This window comes from Galeopterus variegatus, unplaced genomic scaffold (genome assembly GCF_000696425.1).
Source record: "Galeopterus variegatus unplaced genomic scaffold, G_variegatus-3.0.2 Scaffold1822, whole genome shotgun sequence".
In the NCBI taxonomy this organism is placed as follows: domain Eukaryota; kingdom Metazoa; phylum Chordata; class Mammalia; order Dermoptera; family Cynocephalidae; genus Galeopterus; species Galeopterus variegatus.
In genome coordinates this window covers 158,526-183,019 of record NW_007727933.1, presented here as the reverse complement: position 1 = coordinate 183,019, position 24,494 = coordinate 158,526, and the positions used below count along the sequence as shown (strand labels likewise).

The window sequence follows — 24,494 nt, the reverse complement described above, 5'->3', positions numbered from 1 at the left end:
AACTTGCATTGATTAAGCACTTTGTTGTCCCAAGTAATGTAAGATAAGGACAAGGGAAGAAAATCACTTAAAGGTTGAGACAATGTGAAGAGAAAGTGTAGGAAGTGATTTGTGGATGTAATCCTCTAAATTAGCTAGGGTACCACAAATGCCATTCTGGAATCTATGCAAAGCCACTTATGATGGTTTCATTGATTGTCTTAAAAGGTTGCTTTTTATTTAAAAGGCTGTGTGGTCTTTTGTATGGAACTAAAAGTAAGAAGTTCCAACTTTACTTCTGTTGTTATTGCTATTTGTATTTTTAAAACGTGTATTAAGCACTTTCACTATATGTAAAATGCTATACATCTTGTCCTCATGCCTGTCTTTTTATCTCACAATTTAAGATAATGTACTAAAACCTATCCTTACCTCAGGGCTGGATCAGGCAAATATGTATTTGGTTTTTACACCTTTCTACCGTTTCTCCTTTTGCAGACTTGGATGTCCTATTATCCAGAGTCTACTCTATCTGGAGTTGAACCCTCAGTGGTTTTTCTCACTCAGGGCTAAGACAGATGCCCCAGCCCTGCCGGGTCGGGGCAGAGGAGGCTCCCGGACGAAGGGCTCGTGGTGCGAACCTCCAACTCCAGGCTCCACGCGGGGGGGGGGGGGGGGACGGCGGCAGGACAGACCTCGGACTTTCCACGCTTCAGTGATTGCTAGGATGGGAACCGAGTAACAGCCCTAGCCGTTTTTTGTTAAATAAATTAACAGGTTGCATAGGTGTTCTCCTTAAAAACAAAAACAAAAACAAAAAAACCCACGGGTGTTTGGATATTAGCTAACTTCATCTTGACTAAATAAAACTCTTTTTGATTCCCATTTTTGAAAATGCAACAAGCCCACAAGTGTGTTTGACCCATGTCGCACTTCGGCTGCCATTATTCATTCTCCCCTCTGTGGAACAATGAAGTGTGTGTGTGTGTGTGTGTGTGTGTGTGTGTGTGTGTGTGTGTGTGATGGAGTAAACATCACATGCTTAATTGAGTGTTTATGTATGGATGTAAGTCTCAGGAACCAAAATACTGAATAAATATATGTTGAATATAAGGATATGTATTTCCCCCCGATTATAAACGATATGTCTGAAATCTAAGAAAGGACTTCTATGAATCTTTTAGGGATTTGTCTTCAGAAACAAGCTCTTCAATGTATTGAATATAAAAAGTAGTAGCATCCCGATAAAACCTATTTTTGTTGTAAAGTATCGACATGTTACCATGGATATATTTTCTTTTAATCCCTCAGCCTTTATAGTTTAAAAGTAATTATGGATTTTGACATTTTTAAAATATTTTTTCCAAATGTATTTAATTGATACATGATAATTGTCCATATTTCTGGAGTACATGTGATACTTTGATGTGTAGTCAAATCAGGGTAATTGAAATATCCATCACCTCAAACATTTATCATTTTTTTGTGTGTGTGTTGGGAACATTCAAAATCTTCTCATCTAGGTATTTTGAAATATGCAGTCAATATTCTGTAGTCATCCTACTGTGCTACAAAACACTAGAAAATATTCTTCCCATCTAACTGTAATTTGGTACCAATTAACCAACCTCTCCCTATCCATCCCTCTCCCTTACCCTTCCCAGGTAACCACTATACTACTCTTTACTTCAATGAGATCAACTTTTTTAGCTCCTACAAATGAGTGAGAACATGTGGTATTTGTCTTTCTGTGCCAGACTTATTTCACTTAACATAATGTCTCCCAGGCTCATCCATGTTGCTGCAAATGACAGGATTTCATTCTTTTTTAATGGCAGAATAATATTCCATTATGTATATATACTACATTTCTCTCTTTTTTTCTCTCTCTCTTTTTTTTTTTTTTTTCTGGCAGCTAGCTGGTATGGGGAGTTAAACCCTTGACCTTTATATACCACATTTTCTTTATCCATTTATCTGTTGGTGGACACTTAAGTTGATTCCATGACATTTTGACTCAGGTATTTATCCTTCCCATCCAGCCCTCCATCTGATCCTTCTGGTCAGAAACCAGTACTGATCAGATTCACTTAATTTGCTTCTTTAAGCTGACAGTCATTAAAAATATAACTTCAGATATGAATAAATTTTATTTAATTCATCAAATGTTATTTTCTTTGGCATTGTGTTTAGAATATGATAATGGCAGTTCATTCTTTATCATAAACAGATATTCAAAAGGAGCTCTAAATATTTTTAAATAATTCATTGGTAATTATTTTTTAACTTTGTAACATGTTAGGGCTCATACATATCTTGCCATTTCAATGGAAAGTTGTCTTTGTTCAGAGGATCCCTAAACTGGGTTTTCTTTTGTATTCTATGTTTTAAAACTTGCATTGATTAAGCACTTTGTTGTCCCAAGTAATGTAAGATAAGGACAAGGGAAGAAAATCACTTAAAGGTTGAGACAATGTGAAGAGAAAGTGTAGGAAGTGATTTGTGGATGTAATCCTCTAAATTAGCTAGGGTACCACAAATGCCATTCTGGAATCTATGCAAAGCCACTTATGATGGTTTCATTGATTGTCTTAAAAGGTTGCTTTTTATTTAAAAGGCTGTGTGGTCTTTTGTATGGAACTAAAAGTAAGAAGTTCCAACTTTACTTCTGTTGTTATTGCTATTTGTATTTTTAAAACGTGTATTAAGCACTTTCACTATATGTAAAATGCTATACATCTTGTCCTCATGCCTGTCTTTTTATCTCACAATTTAAGATAATGTACTAAAACCTATCCTTACCTCAGGGCTGGATCAGGCAAATATGTATTTGGTTTTTACACCTTTCTACCGTTTCTCCTTTTGCAGACTTGGATGTCCTATTATCCAGAGTCTACTCTATCTGGAGTTGAACCCTCAGTGGTTTTTCTCACTCAGGGCTAGTCTTTCATCCATCCATCATCCATACATCTATTTATCCATCAGCAAATATTTATTGTGTGTCTACTAGGTGCAAGTCATCACCTGGTACTTATTTTTACTTCTTTCCCATTGAAACTTTATTCTATATTTTATACTTCACAGTATAGGGAACATAATAATAACTAACCTTGGGGTTATATAGAGGTAGTTGTGCCTGTTTCTGCCAGTTGGTAGCTGTATGACCTTGGGTAGATTATAACCTCTCTGAATCTCTCTTTATTCACTGGTAAATCCAAATTGTTGGTATAAGGACAACATTCTTAGTATATTGTCTACATCTGCTGCAATGCTATTCATCTCAGGAAATGCATTCCCTATTTCAGAAATTAGCAACTCTGTTCTGGATTTTGCCTATGCCATGTCCACATCCAATCCATCAGTAAATCTTTTTGGCTCTTCCTTTTAAATGTACCCGGAAGCAGAGCTGGGGTTTTTTTTGTTATTTTTTCAAAGATGACCACCAGTAAGGGGATCTTAACCCTTGACTTGGTGTTGTCTGCACCACGCTCAGCCAGTGAGCAAACTGGCCATCCCATATATAGGATCCGAACCCGTGGCCTTGGTGTTATCAGCACCACACTCTCCCAAGTAAGCCACGGGCCGGCCCCGGAAGCAGAGCTGTTTAAACTATCTTGACCTCTACCTGCCTGATCCAAGTTACTGCATCACTTACCTGGCAACAGTTTCCTCAGTAGCTTCCCTAATTCTGCTCCTGGCCCTCCTACAAAGTATTTTCAACCAGCAGACATAGTGGCCCTTCTGACATGTAAATCACATTGCATCCTTCCTCTTCCATATCCTACCTCATTCATGGTGAAAGACCACACACATGGGATGGCTTCAATGCCTGATCATGACTGAATGCTACCTCCTGGATCTCATCTTTTTCATACTCCCAACACCCATGCCCATCCAGTCACGCATCAGTTCTCGCAATTCCTTAAATGCATTAAGCATGCACCCAGCACAGGCTTTTGCAACTTTTGTTTTCTTTTTCTTGATCCCTCTCTCCCCAAATATCTCCTTGCCTTCCTCTTTCCTTTCACATCTGCCTTCTGACTCCACCTTGTAGTGAGGCTTTCTTCAACTTTCCTCACACCTGACACTCCCTATTGACTTTTCCTGGCTTTAATATTCTCTATCAGCTTCCTAAAATATTATGTATTTAATTGTTATCTTTCCAATGCCTGTTTTCCTCAAAGAAACTTCGGATACATAGCAATGGGGGCTTTGTTAGTAACCCTGATACGTAGGCCAATGCCTAGCATGAAACAGGCAATTGGTAAATATTGAACAAATGCATGAATGAATATTATTATGGAATTAACAAATATGGACTTCATCACTACTTACATATGAGCACTCCTATCCTGAGAACTTTGATGATTCCCTATTCTCTACTCAGTAAAATACAGACCACCTCTTTTGTATAGTCTTTATTGGAGTGGCCCTAGTTGTCATTAACTCTCACAAGACACCTCCGAGCGCCCTGTGTTAGCCACACAGAACTACTGATGCATTTCTACATCAGTCTCAGTTTCCTCTGTGCATTTGCTCAAAATATTCTCCCAATTTGAGTGTCCTTATATCTGTCCAACTTTTCCTTTTCTTTCCACTACATTCTTGGCCTTTACTACCAAGTGAAATATTGGCTTGTAGTAAAATGTGACTTCCTAATATCTAGTAAAAATAAATACTAGTTCCTCTAGAATTGGAAACTGTGACCGAAGACCTATGGATTATCAGTTTCAGCCTTTAGTTACCAACATCTTCATCAATACTATTATATAAAAAGCAGAGGTTTCCACAATATTGATAGGGACATCTACCTAATAATGTCATTACTTATGAGAGGGAATTAAACGGTGTGGATTAATCTAGTTCTGAGAGACAGTTGAAAGATCACAGAATAGATATCAGTGATCCATTGCAAAAGGACAATCAAATCAATTCAGCTATTTACACTGATGCACAAAGAAGGAAAAAATGAAGCAATCCTTTGGTCACATGACCCTCAGTTCTTTCTGATTATGCAACCAAGGCCAATTTAAATAGTCATAGTTGACTCATTCATCCTAGAAGTACTGTGAATCTTTTATATCAGAGGTCTTTATTGTCAGAGACTTTCTAACCTACATGTAAAGGGCATGATTTTGGAATTTATGTCTTTGTGTGGGGCAGGCATAGTATAGAGTGTTGAAGCAAGGTGGCTCTCTCCTCTTCCCTTAGTGGAAGTTGTATGGCAGGTTGCTCTGCCTTCTCATCTTACCTAAACAGTGAGGAGACTTCTCTTTCTTAATGTACTACTGAGCTTCTTTAGTGGATGCCAGTTGATTGCCCACTATGAATCCAGCACTGTGCTGTGCCATGGGAATAAACAGCCCCTTTGCTGAGGAGGTTATGATCAAGTGAGGGAGACATACACATAAACAGATAATTTTATTACAGTGTGCTACAAGTGAAGATAAAAGCACATTCACATCTATGGCTGCAGAATTGAATTTTAAAAAATGAAAAGGTTTTGCGGACTGTGTGCCCCATGTATCATAGTCAATTTGAACAACTTCAGTTCTGGATTATTAATAGTAGAGTCACCAAATGAGCATATTGATCATAAAGACACTTTATGTGAACTACAGAGGTGAAACAGTTTTGGTGCTCTGGATAATATTAGAGTGCCTGAGGAACTAGAAAATGGCTGAGGTGACTAGGCAAACATTTTGCAACCTTGTGAACAAAGTCACGAGGTGGGGATAAGCAGAGGTTTTATTCAAGTTATTATGTGAGTGTTTGAAATTTGGACCCCCTAGAAGATATCACTTATTCTTCCCTCATGATCCAGAAGTTAGAATACCAGCTATGTTTAGCATATAATAAAAAAGACCCAATGATTGGTAACAGGGTCCTGCTTCATTCTGCTAGTATCTAAGTCAGTGACACTGTTAGTGGACACAGAGAATAAGCTGTGAGCATGATGGGAAATATCTCACTGGAGGTAGCTGTGTGGTATATTAGAGAGATTAAGGAGTAGGTATAGATCTGGATTCAAATCCTGACTTTTCCACTTATGGGGTATGTGAATCAACAGGCAGCGTCAGCTCCATCTGTTTTCTTACCTATAACATGGGAGTGATAGTGGCATTCATAGCATTACTGTGGGAATTAAATAAGATTATATACTAGAGGAGGATTGTTGCTCAATACTGTAGTTCTCTCTCCTGAAATAATATAAATGCTGGAGAGGAACAGCTGTTTCTAAATAATTTTAAATTTTCTTTTTTAACTTGGGAGTGTGGATATTACATAGCCAAAAAAGCAAGATCTGGAAGTTAAAAACAACAATAAAATAAGTGTATGCCAGCCCTTCACAAATCACTTATTAAAAAAAGATTTGAGGTCATATGTATTCAGTGTTATACTTGCTGCCTTGATTGTATGTATGCACTGTGGGAGGGGAGGTGGTGGTGGCAACCATACTAGAATTCTTCACTGGTAAGAGAAATAGCATGGTAACCTGTTATAGCAACTTCTTAAATGATAACCCTGTCTAGTTCTGATGGGCATGTGGGAACTATTCCTTCTTCAAGACTCACTGGCCCTTGAGATGATATTTGTGAATTTCTCTTGTGGCGGTGGTCTGTGGAGACTTCCAAAGGTGTTGCATGACATTGAGTTGACAACTGACGTTCTTGCACATTGAATATCATGAAAATGCATTAGATTCATTTTGTTCTTCAATACTTGCTCTGTTCTCTTTGGTGCGAGAACCACACATGTCGGTCTCTGCAGCCGTAGTGTGTGATGAGCCTCATTAAAAAAACAAAAATGAAAACAAGAGTCCTATGAGAGTCACCATTCCTAGGCGAGCTGAGCTGTATGCCCTGGGAATGTATATTTCAGAGTGTTCACAAAGATCACAAGGGACTTGAAATTGCTTAGAAGGCTTATGAATCCAAGGCACAGTGACTATTTGGCTGAATTTTATTATAGATACTTTTGCATGTTAAGATTGCTTTTCTAAAATAGTTATGACAAGTCTTCATTACTTAGATTGTGGGTTTAATTGGTATTTATCAGCCCAGAGTATTAGATTGGGTCTTGGGAAACTTGGAGCCTATTCTTAGATCTTCCATTGACTTAGAATTGCATACTTAGGGCTTGTGTTGTGGTCTTTGTACTTTCCGCCATGTGTAAAATGAGAATATTTATCAATGGATACTTTTTTCCAAAGTGTTCAGGATTTTTGAATAATTTTTTCACATATGTATTTTTTTCTGGGCTATAAGAATATGTATTACAGCGTTAATATAATTGCCTCTAGACAAGAATGTGTCTGCAGAAGACATTCAAAGGATGATATCCCTGGGACTGGGCCCTGAGTCTGCTCTCTAAGTAGGAAAAGTGCCTGGAGCTGATCAGGCTTCCTGCAGGGGATGGTGATCAGGCCCTGGGGTTAGACATCAGAGGCTCAGTTCAGAGTTCTCCTGCTAGGTGACTTTGGGCAAGTGACAGAGGCTGTGTGAGTCTCACTTCCCTCCTGGTAAAATGAAGTGGTGATTATGAAAATAACTTTCAGGGGGTTGTTTTGACAAAAATGACATCATGATGCATGCAGACATCCACCACAGAGCCTGGCATGTAAAGTGCTATATGCTTTGTGTATTAGTCCGTTTCTGTTGCTTATAACAAAACACATGGACGTGGGTGATTTAAGAAGAAAACAAAATTTATTGCTTATAGTTTCTGAGGCTGGGAAGTCCAAAGTTCAGGGAACACATCTGGTAAGAGCCTTAGTGATGGCAGAGTATCACGTTGTGAAAATGGTGGTGGAGCAGAGAGAGCAGAGAGAGATGAACCTGCCATGTGCTCTTCTTTTAAAGCTCTTAGAACCGTGCCCCTGACCACCATTTTTAATCCATTCACTAGTCCTACAATCTAATCACCTCTTCAAAGACTCACCTTTCAATTATCATGATATGGTTTCCCACTGTCGCAACAGTCACAGTGGGGATTAAGTTTCAGTGAGGTTGGGGGGTGGGCATCCAGTCTACAGCACTTTGTAAGGGTCCTTCTTTCTTTTCCCTTTTTGAGTTCTAGAGAAATTGGGAAAGATGAAAAATAAATTGGCAGATGGTGATTGATTTATTGCCTTAATTATTTTAGTTACCCAAGATTTAACCAGCTTTGTTACTGAAAAAGCAGATGTAGCTTAGTCTTGGAGCCAAATGAACTCATCACAACTGAACCCCAGAATTAAATAGACTTAACCACCCACTCATAAGCCCTGATGGACCTAGGCAAGCCTCCCCATGTGGGGGTTACTGCTTGTGATTTTTAGGGGCAGGCTGGCTCCCACAGAGGAAAGAGGGAGGAGTTGAGCAAGACTTTGGTGGTGGGGCCTGGACATTTGCATTTTAAGGCAGCTATGCTTCCAGCACACATCCAGGTTAGGACCCGCTGCTGTAGGCGTATTACATATTCTGCAGAGCCTTCGTTCCTTTGCGTATGCCTTTATCACTGCCTAGATTGAGCCTCCTTGCCTTCTTCACCTGGGAAAAAGTTCCTATTAATCCTCCAACCTCAAACTTGGGCATGTCCTCCTCTGTGAAATCTTCCTCTTTCTCCTCACTCCCCAGAAGCGTGGGCAACTAGTCTACCATGGACTTAGCTATTTCATGAAACATATTCTGCGTTGAAATTATTTGATAACTAGACTGCAAACATTTTTATGAAAGTTCATACACATATACACATTTGTCCATACATAGAACAAGATGTGAAAGTATACCTACCAGATTATTAAGCAATCATAACTCTGAAAAGAGGGATTTGGGCAGAGGAGGATGTTTATTGTTTATTTTTGTTAATGTGTGCTCAGTCTACTTCTATTCTATTTCTATATTGTTTTAATTTTAATTTTTTTAATTTTTAGTTTTTAAAAATTTTTTTGGCACTGGCCAGTATGGGGATAAGAACCCATGACCTTGGTGTTATCAGCACCGCTCTCTGACCAAGTAAGCTAACTGATCAGCCCTGTTTTAATCTTTAAATGGCACTGCATTATAATTGTAAGATAAAAGTAGTAATCTAATAGAGGAAAAGTATTGCATTGGTTTTGTGCTCTGTGTTTCCTTCTGAGGTGACTTCTACATATCCTCTCAGTCATTATCCCAATTTGGGGCTGTATTCTGCCCTCTTGTGCCCTTTCTTCTCCCCCTGCTCTTCTATTCTTCTTTCCTAAATCCCCAGAAGATCAGAAGTGTGATTAGATTATAGGAAAGGGACAGTATTAATATTCCTCAATCTCAGACTTGTCTTGGTGCCATAAATAGGAACAGATATCATCTTTTCCAAATACCTCTTTATTGAGCTGTTATAAATCTGCATAGATAACAGGAAGAGAATGACTGCTTGTTTGCCTGCTCTAACACTATGTATCTTTTCTTATACAGGTAAACTACGGAATTGAAGTTTTGAAGGATGGGTAAAGACTTTCGTTATTATTTCCAGCATCCCTGGTCTCGCATGATTGTGGCTTACTTGGTGATCTTCTTTAACTTCTTAATATTTGCGGAGGACCCAGTTTCCCATAGCCAAACAGAAGCCAATGTTATTGTTGTTGGAAACTGCTTTTCATTTGTAACAAATAAATACCCTAGAGGAGTTGGCTGGAGGATTTTGAAGGTGCTTCTATGGCTACTTGCCATTCTCATAGGACTAATAGCTGGCAAATTTCTGTTCCACCAGCGTTTGTTTGGTAAGTACCATCACCTGTGAAATGTAATGTTGCTAATTACTTAATTTCTATTCTCCAAGATAGAGCTTTGTTATTTCCAAATGCCAATTTAGGGTGCATTTGAGTTTGTCCTCCAGCCTCAATCTGTTATGCGTACTTGTACCTAGGTTCTTAAACTATTCTCTGTTTAATGGTGTGCTCTTTCTGCTGCCTAAGGAAAATTAGCATGAGATTAAAAGTAGTGCCAAACTTCATTAAAGAAAATGGCTTTAGAGATAAAATGAATGTGTGTATAATCTTATTTAGACAAGACATGAAAATAGTTATTTTCTTATAAATAGTACCTAAGTTTGGTGTAATAGTTTGCAAATCCTAAAGAGAATGACTCCATATCATACCACATTTTCATCAAAGTTAATCATTGCCCATGTACTTACACATATTGTTCTTTCAGGGAATTAGAACCAGAACTCTAACATCTTCCCCTCATTTACTTATTGAACGTTAGCTTTAGGATGTTTATTTTGAGCCTATTCACCCACAGAACAGGATATTATTAAGGAATTTTTAGTAGTAAGCACCAAAAAAGAGACTAAATTAGTTTAAATGAAAAATATCTTTATAGTATGCAACTTATTATAAGGATGTTGGGATATTTCACAGAGACCAAGACTAGAATTAATTTTGGACATTGGGATAAATGGAACAAGGAGCTGAATCCTATCAGTATGCTCTTTGTTTCATCTTCTCTATCACTTCTGCTTTATTCTCTTCTCACCCTGATGATCAGTTTACGTCTACCCGGAGAGACTGGTTTGGCTATCTTGGTCCCAAGTTTAAACTTTCAGAAAAGGTCTGAAGTTGACCAAGTTTGGGTGTGGTTTCCATCTCTGGCCTAGTTGATTTTGGAGAAGGGATAGGTGATATTTATTCAACAAATATTCATTGATCACTTATTACATGCCAGACACTATTCTAGACAAGAAATCAAACAAGCAAGGTCTCTGCCCTCATAAAAACTTACCACCTACAGGAGAAAGAAAGATTAAACAAGTAAATATACAGTACATGAATAGGTGATAGGTGCTGTGGACTGAAATCAAAGCTGTCCAGGCAGAAATAATTTTTTAAAGGTTTATTGAAAGCCACGCTTGAGGATTGACCTGGGAAACATAAGCCAACAGAGTTGGAAAGTGCTCTGAAATGTACTACAAGCAAATGCATTTTATAAGGGAGTTTCAAAAGGGAGGCTTCGGTGGCGCACTGGATGGTGCGCCGCTTGGGAAGCGCGGTGGCGCTCCCGTCCGAGGGTTCGGATCCCACATACCGACCGGCTCCCGCTCACTGGCTGAGCGAGGCGCAGGAGCAACACCGAGGCTTGCGATCCCGTTGCCGGTCCCCGGTCCGGTACGGGGGCAACACTGAGGGTTGCAATCCATTGCCAGACTCGGAAAAAAAAAAAAAAAAAAAAAAAAAAAAAAAAAAAAAAAAGGGAGGCTTCAAAAAGGAGATTTTAAAAGGGAGGGTAAAAGCTCCAAGTACAGTTGTCCTTTTCTCACGGAACACAAAATTCATAATCATTGGTTACTGATTATAACATGGGAGCCGGAAGCATCTACCTGCAACCTGAAACAGAAGTTTCATGCTTCAGCTATTCTTAACTATGTCTAAATGGCTTATTCAGAACCAGCACGTTATACATTAATCAATAAATCAGCAGTTCTAATTGCATAACATTGTTTATCTTACAAACAAGATGTCAACACCGAGTTCATGAGACTCATCCCAAGGCAGTGAGTTTTGGAAAACCTGCTTCAAATTTTGGTTGTTTCCTTCATCAGTGCTGTGGGAGAAAAGGAAGCACAGTAGTTTTAAATGCTGCAGCTGGGTCAATTGGGAAGAGACTTCAATAATAGAAATTTGGATTTAGCAGTTATAAGATCATAGCCGACTTAGTGAGGGTATTTCCAGTTTAGAGATTGGCAGTGTTTTAAGGAATAAGTAAATACACACACACATTCAAATGTACATACATTACACATAATATTACATATATATCCTCAATCTTTATTCCTCTAACTATTGCCATCTGTTTCTATTACATTAATATATAGAATGCACATATTTTATACTTACCTATGTGTATATATGTATAGTATACACATATAATGTCTATATGTACATAGCCTCAAGAAGTTTGGTGAGGAAATGGAAGAAAGAAATGAGGAAACAACTAAAAAGGACCAAGGGAATATTTTGTTGTTGGTAGTGGTGATGGTGGTAGTTTTATTTGGGGGATGAGATTAATTGACCTGCCTATAGTTGTGGGGGAAGGTGCTAGATTAAAGTACAGATAAGTTAAAGATATAGAAGAAAGACAGCATCTCTGAAGGTTTCCTTGGTCTGGGACTTAGGACACAGGTAGAAATGGTGGCCTTAGGGAGTACAGGCGGAGAGACCCTGGTTCCAAGATATGGGCATGAGTGAGATAAAGTTTGGGGCTGTAATAGGTAGATTTGAGGTGGAGGAGCAGGAAGGTGAGTGTCCTCCCACCTGATAACCTCTATTTTACTATGAAGAAGAGCTGAAGATAAAGATGGAGGGGTTTGATGATGCAAGGTGTTTAAGAAAGTGGTCAGGGTTTGGAACATAGGCCCTAGGGAGTGTGGAAGTGAACTGACTAGCTACCAGTGAAAGGGTTGCTGAGAGCCAATATAGATTTGAATGAAACCAACCTGAATTGCTGAGCAGTTTTTTCTTTGAGAGCTCAGTCACCTGGAACAGAATTTGAGAGTGATTCATTTGGGTGGGGACTTGCTTAGGCTTGCTGTATTAGAAACAAAGGATGGAAGATAAATGGAGAGTTCTAGTAAAAGGGTTATTGGTTTGATTAACAGGGAGTTCTGGCTGGACATGGAAAGAAGGTGATGGTCTGGGAGGAGTAGCAAGAGCCTGAAGATTTAGATGACACTGAACAGGAGAAATGGGAGTAAGAAAAGAAAAAGGATTGGTGGGTGTGGTCGGATGACATGTTGTAACAGAATTGCTGCCATTCTTTAGAGGTGATTCTAAACAAGGGTGTGGTCTTTAGAGAGTGGGTGCTAAAGTGGAGTGGAGAGACAGGTCCTTGACACAGAGGATATGTAGGAACTGGATGTTAGTTGTGTCATCCACCAGACATTGAACAAACATGGTGTCTTGCATAGTAATCATATGGATAAAAGCGGTTAAGAGTGGGCTGTGAGTGGGAGAGGGTCAGTTTCCAAAAATGGATAGAGGGTGCTGGGCAGACAAAACAATAGATGTTCATTCCAAGTAATGGCTGTTTGTAACCTATTCAGGAATTTTTCTCAATTTAAAAAGCTAAGGCAAAGTTAGAAAAAAATATCCAGTTTGGAGAAAAGTTATTTGCCCTTATGGTTAAAGTAATGATATTAATAATAAGAGCAGTTCATTTGGTATTTTGATTACTACATTTTGTTAAGTTACCCTATTGCAAACTCTTACCTCATGTTAAAGTCATAATTAAATCATGGCTTACATTTTAATTCTCCTGTTGGTATAAGTAAGTCAGCCCTGAAAAAGCACTTTAGGTTTCAGGTGGTTTCCTGAGTACAAATAATTTTAAAATAATGCAAAAGTGCATCCTAATATATTTTTTCTTACAATAGAAAAGATTCTATAATGTAGTCAGTTTTATCACTTCTATTTGGCAATTTTCTTTTCCTTTTTTTTTCCATGCTAAAAATCTTTGAAATTATATGGGTATTAGAGAAGGAATGATAACCGTCTGCCAATCTTGGTGAGTGAGATAACTGCAATCCTGATTCAATTTCCTAATGGACTCCTCCTTGTTTCTCCCTTCATCTCCCTTCATGGCCATTGTTTCTATCTTGGTTCACAAACTCTTGATCATTTCCTCCTAATAGTTCTCTCCTCCAGTTCATTTGGATTTTGCTGCTGGAATAATTTTTTACATTGCTAAATGGCTCCTGCCACCTACAGAAGAAAACCTAATTCCTTTAATTAATATCCAGAGCTCTTTACAATCTACTCCTGTCAGATTGCAAACCAGGCCTTTTGACATTCCACATGTGCAGAATTATTTGCTGTGTTCTTAAACTTGCCATGTTGTCTCATGCCTCTGTGCCTTTGCATATGTACTCTCCTGTGCCTGTCATGCTCGTCCCCTCCTGTCAACTTGGCTAATTTCTCTTTTTCCTTCAAATCCCACTTCCAGCATTATATCCTCTGTGATGCTTTCTCTGACTCTCCCCTGTAAGACTTCAGTTGTCTTCTTTCCAGCTCCTGCTGTGACCACTTGCACCAAAGAGAATACAGCAGGGTGCTCTGGAACTGACAGCCATGCAGCACTATGGAAAGGAATCCAAAATTTAATGCAAACATAAACATTCTTTTTGGGCTTGGTATTTGATAAATATCTCCACCCCTGTTCTCAAGTAACTAGAATCTACCCATAATTCATTTTTTAAAAAATCCCGTTAACATTTAAGCCTTTAACAATTTGTAGATGCAAGCTGTGGCAGGTGGTGGTGATGATGATGGTGTATATATGTTGGGAGCAGTGGGATTGTTAATTACAAGCATTGAAATTTTTGTTGCAGAAATATTGGACTGGTTAACAAAATAAGAATCAGTTTGTGATATCAATTAAACGTTTCATTTTTTTGTAATTCTCTAACAAAATGCTAAACATAGATATTAAAAAGATCCTAATACCCCTTTCATTTCATTGACTTGTAGGTCTTCCTTCACTTATTATGGAAAGTCTCTTCTTAGTAGGTTCCAAAAGGATAGCACAATGTCAACAATTTAAAGCATGTGTGAGGAGGAGTGAATGATTCTGTGAGCATATGATTTGCTCCAGTACATTGGTTATCAATTTATTTTTCTGAAGATGTATTTTGTTAGCCACATAATTTAGGATCACAAGTGAAATCAAAAATGATACATTCAGAATAATTTCTTTAATTTTAAAAGTGGATCTTGTTGAAGTGAGTATCATGTTATGAATTTTAAAAATTAGATTTCATTGAAATGCAGTTTATATTCTTCCAGTACTTCTCTATTCCATTTGCTTGGATGATTCTAATTTTTAAAAAACATGTGTTCAAATAATGCATTCTAGCTTTTGGGGGGATTTTACTTTAGAGATAGCCATGAATAGAGAAATCCAAAATTAGTATGCTCATAATAAGGACTTACATATAAAGGGGAATTTAATTTCTTGAGCTTATTCAATGAATAATTTTTATTCCAGAAAGGAATTGAAATTATTTTTCAACAACATATACACATCATACAATAGAAATAAAAAATCAGGACCACAGAAATAGGGAATCAAATATGTTTTGATTTCATGATTTTTGTTATCTTGCTTGGTTTTGAGTTTCTTTGGAGCTTGAGCAGAAGGAGAAATGTTGTAGCTGTGCTGATTAGCAACAATGAAAATTATAAGATCCACAAGGGAATTTTTCTTTGCACTAAAACACTAGAATTTCCTTGTCCTAAATTTTGGTAAAGAATTTCTCTTTTCTTCTGCTTTGTAGAGGAGATGCTGAATGGTGAAGTGGCAAATGCAGAAATGGATTTTGTATCCTTGTGTCTCAAAGCAAATTTTCATAGACATGTACAGTATAATATTGAAAGACAAAATCAAGTCTATGATACTTTATTCCATGAAAGCAACCCTGTGAAGGGCTAAGTGATCAGATAATGCCTTTTGATTGAATAACTTTATCCAAGGATGGAACTTGGAACATCAAGATTGCAACAAATATATTTCTCAGACTAACTACTCCTGTCCTGCTGTTTGTCTTCCCTCTTTTATTTTTGTTTCCTAACATGTGCAGAGAGCCTCTATTAGTTGCAGTTTTCTTTTTAACACTGCCATTTTAATGCATTGTCCTATGACCTCCACCCGAAGTACCTGTCGGCCTCTTTCAAAAAGAAGGATGGTCTATGTATTCATGGAAACTAGGATCTAGCTGGAAGTGGAGTGGATGGAAAGCAGGCAGACTCAGAATGAGTTGATAGGTATAGCATCTGAAAATGATTCTAAGCCTGTTAATATTACATAGTTCCTTTTCCAAACACATATTTGTGTATATAGGTATTTGGATAATTATTTCATTGATCTCTGATTTTCTAGCTATGCTGTAAGCCCTATGAGAGCAGGGATTATGTTGATTTTGCTTACCATTTAATCCTTAGTGCCTAAAATAATGCCTGACACTTATTTAATAAATTTAAATGAATAAATAATGTTTTTTTTTATCTTTTACATGTTGTCTTTGCCAAGGTTGCCTTTTATTGTAAACTATATAGGAGGATATTTATTTGTTCATTTATAAAATATAAGACATAGTCTTTGATCGCAAGGAATTTAAAATCTGGTTAAAGAAACGAGATACAGATGCATGAAAAATTAAATACTCTGATAATACAAGGAAGCGCATATCAAGTATTGAATGAATAGTACAGACTTGAGTGCTATGGGGACTCAAGAGGGGGTCACAGTAGGCCAGGAAGGCGAAAGAGAGTTTTGCTGCCGACATGGGATCTAAACTGCGTCTAAAGTATGAGTAGGATTAAAATGGTCAGATACGATGCAAATAATTTATTATGGATATCAGGTCAGGGGGTAGATGGTGTGAGCAAAGGAAATGAAGACAACTCAGCTTTTTTTGGAGTGTGGGAAAACACTGAGGAAGTCATGCTCATCTTGACTAGAAGAGTGAAAGGTCTAAATTCTTTGGTCTTTAAATTCTAGTCTCCTAACTTTAGACTCTACATCTTCTGTATGGTCTTTGAATCAAGGAAAGTATTTGTACAAGTGTGAGATGATGACAAGATTAATATTGAAGCAGAGTCTAAGGGGAACTGGAAAGCAAGAGATTGGGGAGTAAAAAGGAAGTGGGAAGGTATTTTAGTAGCCACTTGCAATAATTCAGGCTTGAGTTTTTTCAGGCCAGTCCGGACGAGGGATGAAAAATTGAGCTCAAGCAGGATTTGGGTATATGAGACCTTGTGAGCCTTCCATAATTGGTAGGATACGAGGAGGTGAGAGTAAGGGTGAAAATAAAGATAACTAGGAAGGATGACTGGGGAAGTGATTATCTTACAGAAAAAAAAAAAAAAAAGAAAGTCATTAGGTGAATCCAGATAGAGAAGAAAATAATGAGTTAAGTAAGTGATGGTTTCAGGTAGTAATCACATAGGGGATGGCCCATTTACCTTGAAAAGTGCTCAGAACAGCATGCGTTTACCTGACTTAATCCAGGCCCACCATTTCTTATCCAAAACTCTGAGGTCAGATGTATTTCAGAATTTAGCGCCTGTGCCTATATTTAGTAGGTCACCCTGCTAAATACCCCATCATCAAACCTTACTATTTCTGTAGCTGAATATGTGTATATATACTCATATGAAGTGCGATAAATAAAAACTACAAACAGCCTCAAATAAGTTTAGGTTAGGTTTTGCTGCTGAATGGATTCAGGTTTGGCCCCATTTTGCCAACAAATGAGTTACAAAGATGAGTCTTTGGATTTTAGAATTGCAGAAACTGGATTATGCACCTGTACTTGACTATAGTAAGCATTTCATGTACATCTTTGGTTCCCCCAAGATGTACAGCTGCATAAAAATTATGATTCTTTTTTAAAAGGCTATGATAAAAAAATGGTTGGATTGATAATTAATGGCTACAATAGGTAAGTACAGGCTGAAGGTGTACTCATGTATTTATATTATGCAAACTGTGAAGGGATTTGCTATTTTCTGTGTATCTCTGTCTGTTTTAAACAGAAAATTTTGGGAAAAGAAGCATTCTCAATATATCCAGAGATTTGAAAAGACAAATTCTAGTTTGTTTCTTTCATTTTATTGTAACAAAAGGACATGTCCCATAAAATACCAATTAACTCAACAATATTTTGTCATTTAATGAATTTAGTAAAGCTAATTGCCCATTTGTTTTCTGTTATCTTAGCTTTAAGCCTAGCTTGAAAGTCTTTTCTTTGTATCTTGGGCTACGCATATGATTTTATTATTTCAAAATAGAAAAGATTTTAGACATTTGCTGAAAGTGTGAGCAAGACAGTCATATGATATAGGAATATCAAAACATGGAGAATCAGATATGTAGGAAAGAAAAAAACATTATTTTAATATAATGATATGGGTATGATTTGACTTCCTTTGTATTAATTTGAGATCTAAATAGCTGAGTAGTATAAATGTCTCTCAAGTTTATCACGGTAGTTGATAGAACATCTAAAAAAGTATATTTATGACTACTCAGGGTGAATGTCCACAATGGTTTATTTTAAGCATTGCATTATTAAGAGGATAAAGGCTTTATTTTGGTGGGACTGTTTGAACAAATGCTATATATTTAGCTGAATGCTGCTTAGAGTATCTACAGTTTTAAGCTTTGTTCTCTTAAAATATTATATTTGAGGGCCGGCCCGGTGGCGCACTGCTACAGTGCGCCGCTTGGGAGTGTGGTGGCGCTCCTGCCGAGGGTTTGGATCCCACATACAGACCGGCTGCTCACTGGCTGAGCGAGGTGCAGGCGCAGCGCCGAGGGTTGCGATCCCTTTGCCAGTCCCGGTCCGGTGCGGGCGTGGCACTGAGGGTTGCGATCCGTAGCTGGTCACGAAAAGGGACAAAAAGGGAAAAAAAAATTATATTTGATACTCATGACAAATATTATTTAAATATTGTATTATCATTTCATTCTCAACCAATCAATACTGAGTGCTAGAATCTTTATTTTTCTAGGCACTTGAATTGTCAATACTCAATTCCTTTTTATTGAGTAAATAATTTTAGATAAGAAGTGACCACAGAACTCAAGTTAAAGAAAAATTAATTATTCTGAAGCTTGGAGTGAACTTCTGGCATAAGAAATTAAAAGCACAAAGTTTTTTTTCTTTTCTTTTTTGGTAAGATAGGTTAGGAAAGATAAGCTGGAAAATTATTGATATTTGATACTTAAAAAATCCCCGACCCTTCTTCATAGGGAAATTTGCTGTATAAGGGTTATTGAACTTCATGGCCCTTTGCAAAGACCTTATCCTGGTGCTTTAATGTTCTTCCTTCTCAGAGAGCAGAAAAGAAAGGGGAGGGCTGGGAATCCCAAGTTCACAGCCAATTCCTCCCACATCTTCTTATTAGGCACCTTCATTACTTTGCAGTGCAGTCGGTTGCACTAAAGGGCAATCAGCTGAGGCTTTCGGTGTGCCAGAATCGTCTGGTTGCTCTATTTCCTGCTAGACAGAGGATACAAACACTGTAAAAGGATACCTCAAGGACTTAATTAACTTGGGTTACAGCATTATAGTTAAGCAATTATGAACCAGGATACCTTTCTAGGTACTTTTTACTGTACTTGGTACAGATGAGTCATTCAGGGCCAAGGGACCCTTTCCTTACTAGGTCCAATCGTTGCTTCCACCTCCTCTTCTCATTGCCTACCTGTGGGAGGTAATGGGACAAGTTTCTTATGAGAGGGACTCTCAAGTGGGAGTACAGCAGGCAGCAGACCCACACACGCTGCAGACAGAAACCACTTCACGAGTGAGATGTAACCAGCCGGTGGAACTGACAGCAGGGTAAACAATATGTAGTAAAATCGAAGTGAAGAGTGCTTGATTACCTAGTTCACTTAAAACCACATTAATAGAGGTTTTTGTGTTTATATGTTTGTTGTTCAAATAATAGGCAGATCTTTCCTGGCTGGGAGAGGAGTGTGATTTGAGAGGATACCGACAAATAAAATATTTTCCTGGTTTGTTTTCTTTTCTCTTTTATTATTTCCTATAACTAGAATAGTTTCTTGATGGCATTTTCACTGAGTTAAAATATTGTGCTACTTGGGAGGTGTGATGAACTAACGAGGATGTTAACAATTGGCATCACTAGGTAAATGAGTGTTGTTGGGTGGAAGGAAGTGGGAGAATGCTGACATGGTAGCTGTGTTGCTGTGTAGGGTTCTGGATAGAAAAGGCAAAGACCATTAAAGGCCTTAAAGGTACACAGGGGATCAGCCTGGAATAGGGGCATCTCCAAAGACAAACTGCAATTGCTTTACAGTGTTGGTCCTGAGGCTGTATGTCTGATTTTGAGTACTGGTGGTGGTTGAAGCAGTTCTCTTGTTTTTGATTTGTATTCTTATCATGACTGTGACCCAGAGTTATTGTTGATGGGTAAGTAGAAGTGTGCAGGGTTGATTTACCTGGCTCCAAGGTCACAGCAACATCCCGAAGTAAAAGTGGAACACAAACTGCACCCTCCTTATTCCCAGACAGGTGGCTTTTCAGGCTTCCCAGATGGTGACCTGGCAGCCGGCAGCCTGGTCTGCCCTAGGACTGGATTGTGTGAGTCCACTCCCTACAGCTCTGCTCTACATTGTCTGTGTTATAGGATCTTTTCTGGCACTGCCTCCTGCCTGCCCAGCACTCTCTTTTGGTTAAACAAAGTCATTTAGTTGACCCAGGAAGAAGTCCAGTTTCAGGATAAAGTCTGTCATTGCTGCTGAGCCCAGAGAAACTCAGCACAATGCTCTGTGCCCTGTGGCCTCTGTAACCTAATGTTTTTGGCTGGGCTGTACTTCTTCCCTTTAAGAGGAATGTGATTATGTGTAAAGATTTTCCTAGGCTAGTTCATGCTTGTTATGACACTTCATGTGTCCTTGAAGACATGTCCATTGAAATGAATAAACCAGCTAAGAGTAGACAAGTGAATATACACATAAACCTGAGAGAGTGAGTTCTAACTTCCTCTTTAGGAGCCCAGGGAAGTTAATGTTTCTTGCTATCTCCTCTTTCTTTTATGTCCTTTTCAATTCCTGTTTGAACTGCACTGTTTTTCAGGGTCAGCACTGACAAACATATTGAGTACCTCTCATTTGCAGGGGGCAGTGCTAGGCACCATGAGCCTCTGCCTTTCAGGGGTTGCAGTCTGGCAAAGGAGATTAGACACAGACATATGACAATAATGCCAGCATATGGTAACTGCCACGTAAGCGGGATGGACAGTCTATTCTGAGGGGGACAAGAAGTCAGTCCCAACAGAAATGATCAAATGATGCCCATAGTGAAGTAGTAGTTCATGGGAGCCACAGAATCTCAGGATACACGGATTTGATGAGCACTTCCTGGTTACACTTTCAGCCAGTCTTTGAGCACCGCCAGTAATGGTGAACTCGCCATCTGTCGGGCCTCCCTGAGCCAGAGGCCGACAAAACCGAGCAGGAAGAGACCCCGGTCCAGCCGGGGGTCCCTTGCGGGGCTGAGCGGGATGATGAGTGTCGCTGGCACGGCCCTTCCCCCCCCAGGACCTTCCTCCCCGGGGGCCGAGAAAGAACACCACCGAGCCAGGAGAGTGGTCAAAGCCAGAACTCCGTTTATTAGAAAGGTGTTGGAGTTTATATAGAGGAAGAAAGCGGAAACAGAGAGGAGAGGCGGGAGGAGATGGTTATCCAATCAGGGGAAGCCACAAGTTATGAAGAGGGGTGATGACAGGGCGGGCAAAAACTGCTTAGTCACTGGGCCCCGGAAAAGAAGGACTTCTAGCTACGTGCATTAAAGCGCTCGTGAAACGGCGGCGGAGGCCTTACGCCAGCAAGATGGCCACTGCTTGATCTATTTTAGGGAACAGGAACCATACTTAGGCAGGCGCCTTATGATTTGATTGCGCCGCAACATGGCCCAACAGCCATCTCTAAGAATTCCCTGTGTCTGATTACTGTTTCTATAACAGTTCTTGGGTCTGAATCTGAGTTGTGCTTTGCAGCTCCAGTAGAATTCTGTTGGAGGGAGAAGGATGGCATTCCAAGCTGGAGAAATGGCAAGTATGAAGTTGTGGAGAAGGAAAGGGTGAAATGGTCTTGGGTGCAGTGTGAACAGGGTAATTTTCCTGGACCAGCAGATTTGGGTGGACTGGAGGCAGGAAAGGGAAGCTTCAAGGCAAATTGTGGAGGGTTTTGAATTCCAGGTTCAGGAGCTTAAACAGTAGGAAGCCATGGAGCATATTCCTTCTTCTGAAAACAGTAGGAAACCATGGAGCATATCCCTTCCATTTTAATTTAAATTTAGAAAGTTATATAAAACTATTTATATTGTGGAGGGTTATATAAAACTATTGTGGGAAAAAACAAAATGTATGAAATTAAGGAAGAAAATTAAACGTTTTTGATCACAAGGATAGAAAGATCACAGTAGTACGAGAGGTCTTCAAAAAAGTCCTGGAAAGACTTGTATTTCCTTTTAATTCCATTTTTCCATGAATGTTTTGAAGTGCCCTATTATTGTAGGAAATGAATGCAGGATTAGCTGGCCTTGGGGCAGGGTGATGTGCCACAGTTGCAGGTACACCTCCCCTTAAGTGATCAAGGCTTGATTTAGAAGTGGTGGCAATGAGGATGGAGTGTAGAAGGAATGAAGCGAGTGTGTGAGGAAGACCTGGTAGTGCAAGAACACTTTTTCTTCTTTTAAAAATAACCTCTTCATTTTAAGGAGTCCAGTTCTCTGAGTCCATTACCGTCATAAACTGAACATAAGGTGTATCAATCTATTTCTACAAATGGAAACTAAAATTATCATTAAGTCATTCTATTTTATTCTCCAAATTTGCTGAAAGAAACAGATGTGTGATTCTGGTTATTTGTAACACTAGAAGAGGCTTTAAGAAGAAGCAGATTTATGTTCATGGATGTACTTGTATATACGAGTATAAAGCAGCGCAGTATTAGTGTCATCATGTTTCTTTTTTGAAGCTTAGCATTTGCCTGAACTTTTCACTCTTTTGGATTGCACTCATTGATTTGCTCAACTTATTTGCAAAGTATAGGAGTCTTAATGTAGAACTAGATTTTGTTCATTCAGTAAATACTTATTGAACATTTTCTAGGCTCTGGGGATCCAGCATTGAATAAAATAAAGTCCCTGCCCTGACTAAGCTTACATTCTAGTGGAAAGTATGGAAAATAAACAGGTAAATAAGCTATTATATATTATGTCAGAGGTCAATAAACACTGTGGTGACTAATAGAGCAGGGGGCATCTAGGAGGTGGTCCAGGGATTGCCAGGATTCTATAATAAGATAACATTTGAATAAAGACCTGAAGAAGGTGAAGGGATAACCTGTGTAGCTTTCTGGGGTGGGGGGGCAGAGCATCCGAAGAAGAGGACAGGGCATGTATAAAAGCCCCACAGCAGCATGTGTCTGGAGTGTTTGGTGAACAGCAGAGGTCAGTCTCTGGAGCACAGTGAGCAGAAAAGAGTGGGAGGAGAAGCGGGGGTGAGGTGGGGTAGCAAGATCATGGGATTCTATTTCCCATGGAATCATGGGATTTTCTTTTCCCTTTTCCCATAAGTGCAAGGGAAACACCAGTAAACAAATTCATCTGTGTAACTATTCAATTTCTAACTTAAACACAGTGTGTTTAAAATTGGTGTTTTAGTGAAACCCTCGAGCCCTGCTTCTGAGATTACTCTGAGATAGTGCACAATCAATGATTTTCATTCTGGCAATTTCTCTACTCTTCTGAGCTGCTCCCCATCTGGGTACCTTTATGGGGATTTCCACCCCACTTCCCTTTCTCCAGTGGGATGTAGAAGTAAAGAAAGCTGGTTTTTATGGTGGGTTAGTTATTTGATAATTTAGACGAGTGTCTCTTCTCTGTGCCTGACCCCCATTTCTGCCCACAGTGGAAGCACTGTAATGGTATTTTCAACAGTGGAGGTGGGGAAATTTGTCCTGGAGGTAGCTGTTGTGGAGACAGTCACAGTTGTCTGTCTTTAAAGTCCTGACTCTCAGATCTCTCCATGGAGTAAGAAAAGCATCTTTCTTTCTCTAGGGATGAATAGATGTTCTATCCATATGGGAGGGCGTTGTAGAGATGGGGGCTTTCCCAAGGTTCTTTCCACATTGTAACCCCAGCCATGAGTCTGCTAGTTTAGGCACATGAAAATGACCCTATCCATTTATTTCTAGGTTGCTGTCCTATTTCTATTTAGAGCCTAAACAGACTACTGAATTCTGTCCCCTCCACTGAATTTTGTAAACAGAAGTACTTAATAATTCCTGTTCAAAAGAGGACAGAGAATTTACTTAACAGCTGAATTCTAGATGACAGATCAAACTGAATATGAAAGAAGAATATTTTTACTTATCCTCAGAAACTGTCAGCAGTAAGTGGAGGAAGATCTTTAGATACAATGCTTTGAGCAAGACTAGATATATTTTAGCCTTTGATATGCAATAAAGGTTAATAAAAGGGATGTTATGCATTCATTCGAGAGGTATTTCTAAAGTGCCTGTTATGTGGGAGGCTCAGTCTTAGGCACTGGGTGAATATTAATTCACAGCAGTGAATATTAGTAATAAAAAAAACACAACAAAACACTCAAGGTTCTTGTCCTCATAGGTTGTACATTTCAGTGGGGGAATATATACTGTCGGTTCTCCCACTGCCGGAGACCGACAAAGCCGGGCTGGAAGAGACCCCGGACCAGCCGGTGGCAACCTCTTATGGGGCTGAGCGGGATGATGAGTGTTGCAGGCCCGATCCCCTCTGCGCTTCGGCACCGGGGACAAAGAAAGAACACCGAGCCAGGAGAGCGGTCAAAGCCGGAACTCTGTTTATTACAGCAGACAGGGATTTTTATAAGGTACTAGGGGCGGGGGAGCCCTTATCCAATAGGGAGTTGACACACTGCTATCCGGGGGGAGGGGTGAGGACAGGGCAAGCGGGAAAAAAGTGCA

The 24,494-nt window shown here is 39.1% G+C and overlaps 1 protein-coding gene across 1 annotated transcript in view; it reads left to right on the top strand.

Annotated features, from left to right (window-relative positions):
* The first annotated feature begins 9,441 nt into the window (after positions 1-9,441).
* Positions 9,442-24,494, top strand: part of TMEM117 (transmembrane protein 117) — an 84,600-nt gene continuing 69,547 nt past the window's right edge. Inside the window, exon 1 of the mRNA XM_008579145.1 lies at positions 9,442-9,718. Within this exon, the coding sequence (XP_008577367.1) occupies positions 9,442-9,718 (277 nt within the window). The remainder of the gene's footprint in view (positions 9,719-24,494) is intronic.